Genomic DNA, 2,340 nt, shown 5'->3' with positions numbered 1-2,340 from the left:
TTTTGCCATTGGTCATTGACTTTGGGGCTTTCCGAAGTGGAAAGTGCGTGAGTGGAAAAGTTTGTGCTCCCTCCAACAATGTTGCGCAAATTCAGGTACGAATTCGAACTTGGGAAAAACTAAGGAAAAGTCGAGTGACATCCAAATAAGTCTGCTGCACTTTGCCTAATTGTTCAGTTTCATGGATAAAGTCATGTGACTATGGTAGGAATTATTTAAATATTTATAGGAACACAATATCAATTTGTTAGGCAGATCTACTGGTTTACTTCTTTTCAGTCTGATAATCGTTTTGCTTTTTTCTGACTATCTTCTCGATCCACTGATCCCATTCCTTCTTCCACTTCTCCATGGCCTCGGCCTTGGCCTCGTCCTTCAGCGAGCTGTATTTGATGGAGTTCTTGGCCATTCGCTTGAGGAACTTCAGATCCGCAGTCATGGGCGCGATGCCCAGAAAGGCCATGTAGAAGTCATGGGACAGAGGAGCGGCTCGCCAGAAAGCCGGACTGCCGGAGGCGATCACCATGGGCACGTTCTCGGCGATCAGAGTGGCAGCAGGATGACTGCGGTAGTCGGAACCCAGTTGGAGCACCTGGTTGGACACCGGACACACCTCCAGGGCGATGTTCAGGTACTTGGCCAGTCGCATGAGCACCGGGTGCTTGGTGATCGTGTAGCCATGACCGATCCTCCTCGTGCCCAGCACAATGGCGTCCAGCAGATTCTGGTCCACGTGCGATCCGTACCAGTTGGTCTGGCCGGCGTGGAAGTAGAAGTGGATGTGGTCGGGCAGCTTGAGCAGCTCCTCTGCGAACTGGCTCAACGGATGGCCCACGTCCTCCTGGCCCACCAAGTCAAAGCCAACCACAAAGCGGGGAAACTCTTTCTGCAATTAGGTTTAATGCATTGTACTGTCTTTTTTTTTCTAGGTTCACGACTGAGAAGTCAATTAACATACATATACTACAAAATGTAAGCAAAACATCACAATAAGTTTCTTTGCAATAAGGGAAGCAATTATAACTCAATTGACTGAGAAGATTTGAACTCACATTCAGTTCTGTGCACTCCTTAATGTATTTTCCCACTGCTTCCGGTTGCACATGCCGAATGGGGGCGTATATCAGCTTGGAATCGATGAATCCCGGATGATCCTTCTTGAATCGCTCCAGTGTGTCCTTGTAGATCTGCACGGTTTCCCGCTTGGGCAATCGGCTGCCGTCCAGGCAGTAGAGTTCCGGGATCACGGATCTCACCTCCACATACTGGACTCCGTCGGCGTAGAATTCCTGGAGCGCATTGTAGTAGTACTCGCCCCAAAGGGGGGCATACTGTAGTAGGCCGTCCAGCAGATCAAAGATGCCCATCATGTGGCGCCAGGCGTGGGCATTGCTCGTGAAGCTGGCCAAAGGGTACATGCTGAGTCGCATTCGCAAATACTTTCTGAGATTCTCCTCGCCTCGCAGTTCCCTGAGCTTTTCCATGGGCAGCCACTCGCCATTCTCGAAATTGACATCCTTCGGCTTGTCCTTGGCGAATCGGAACTCCTCCACCCGGCAGCCGTCCTGGGTGGTGCACACCCAGAGATTCTCCCGATAGGTCATCTTGATCACCGCCCTCGAACTACACATGGAGGTGTCGTGCGCCTTGAGCGCCGCACCCTTGGGCATTCTTCTCAGGGCTTGGAAGAGCGGCGACTTCTTCACCTTGGTGAGCACCTGGAAGATGTGGTGGCCCGGCGCGAACTTCGAGGGATCCATGATGCCCTTCTCGTACTCCCGCTTCTTTTCGCACATGATCAGCTCGTTGGCCGAGCGCTCTGGCAGGGTCAACTGAATGTTGTTGCCCACTCCGGAGTAGCGCTCGAAGGTGTTGAAGATCTCGCGCAGGATGCGGTAGTCCTCGGGCGTGCTCTTGCGCAGATTGGTGGTACCCAGCATCTCGAGCAGCGTCATCTCGTTTGGATTCTCGTGCATCAACCGGACGGCGGTGGGCGTGGCACGTCGCGCCAATCCAGCGAGTGGCACTCTGCGGCTCAGCAGCACCGCCATCTGTTCCCTGTCCCTTCTCGCTTTTACTTTGAAATAAATATTTCACATATCTTGGAATTTAGAAATTGTAAAAGTCAGAAAAATCAAATGTTACACGTTTCTTGGCGGCATTACACGATTAAGTTATAGCAAGATACCAATATCAGCTTATGAACTTAATTAATTATATCAGGTCATAGAGCAAAGGAATAAAGAGCACAACTATTTAATTACTACTGTTACTACTTCTTTTACGAAGCGAAGTCCTTTGGAAACTCTAGCTGCATTGGCCGATGTCAAGTGATGCTTT

At 50.4% G+C, this 2,340-nt stretch overlaps 1 protein-coding gene across 1 annotated transcript; it reads right to left on the bottom strand.

Moving 5' to 3' along the window:
- Positions 1 to 200: 200 nt before the first annotated feature.
- Positions 201 to 2,129, bottom strand: LOC122613863 (adenosine deaminase 2). Its single transcript, XM_043788275.1, has 2 exons — positions 1,053 to 2,129; positions 201 to 886 (listed from the first exon to the last, which is right to left on the bottom strand). The coding sequence occupies exons 1-2, from the start codon at positions 2,049 to 2,051 to the stop codon at positions 266 to 268; spliced, it is 1,620 nt and encodes a 539-aa protein (XP_043644210.1). The 5' UTR covers positions 2,052 to 2,129; the 3' UTR covers positions 201 to 265.
- Positions 2,130 to 2,340: the final 211 nt, after the last annotated feature.

Source organism: Drosophila teissieri, chromosome 2R (assembly GCF_016746235.2).
Source record: "Drosophila teissieri strain GT53w chromosome 2R, Prin_Dtei_1.1, whole genome shotgun sequence".
Classification (NCBI taxonomy): domain Eukaryota; kingdom Metazoa; phylum Arthropoda; class Insecta; order Diptera; family Drosophilidae; genus Drosophila; species Drosophila teissieri.
This window is presented reverse-complemented; position numbering and strand designations above follow the sequence as displayed.

Coding starts and splice junctions, on each gene's coding strand:
- LOC122613863 (XM_043788275.1), bottom strand. CDS start 2,051: ATGGCGGTGCTGCTGAGCCGCAGAGTGCCACTCGCTGGATTGGCGCGA. Junction 887..1,052: donor AGGAGTGCACAGAACTGAAT/GTGAGTTCAAAT, acceptor ACCTAATTGCAG/AAAGAGTTTCCCCGCTTTGT.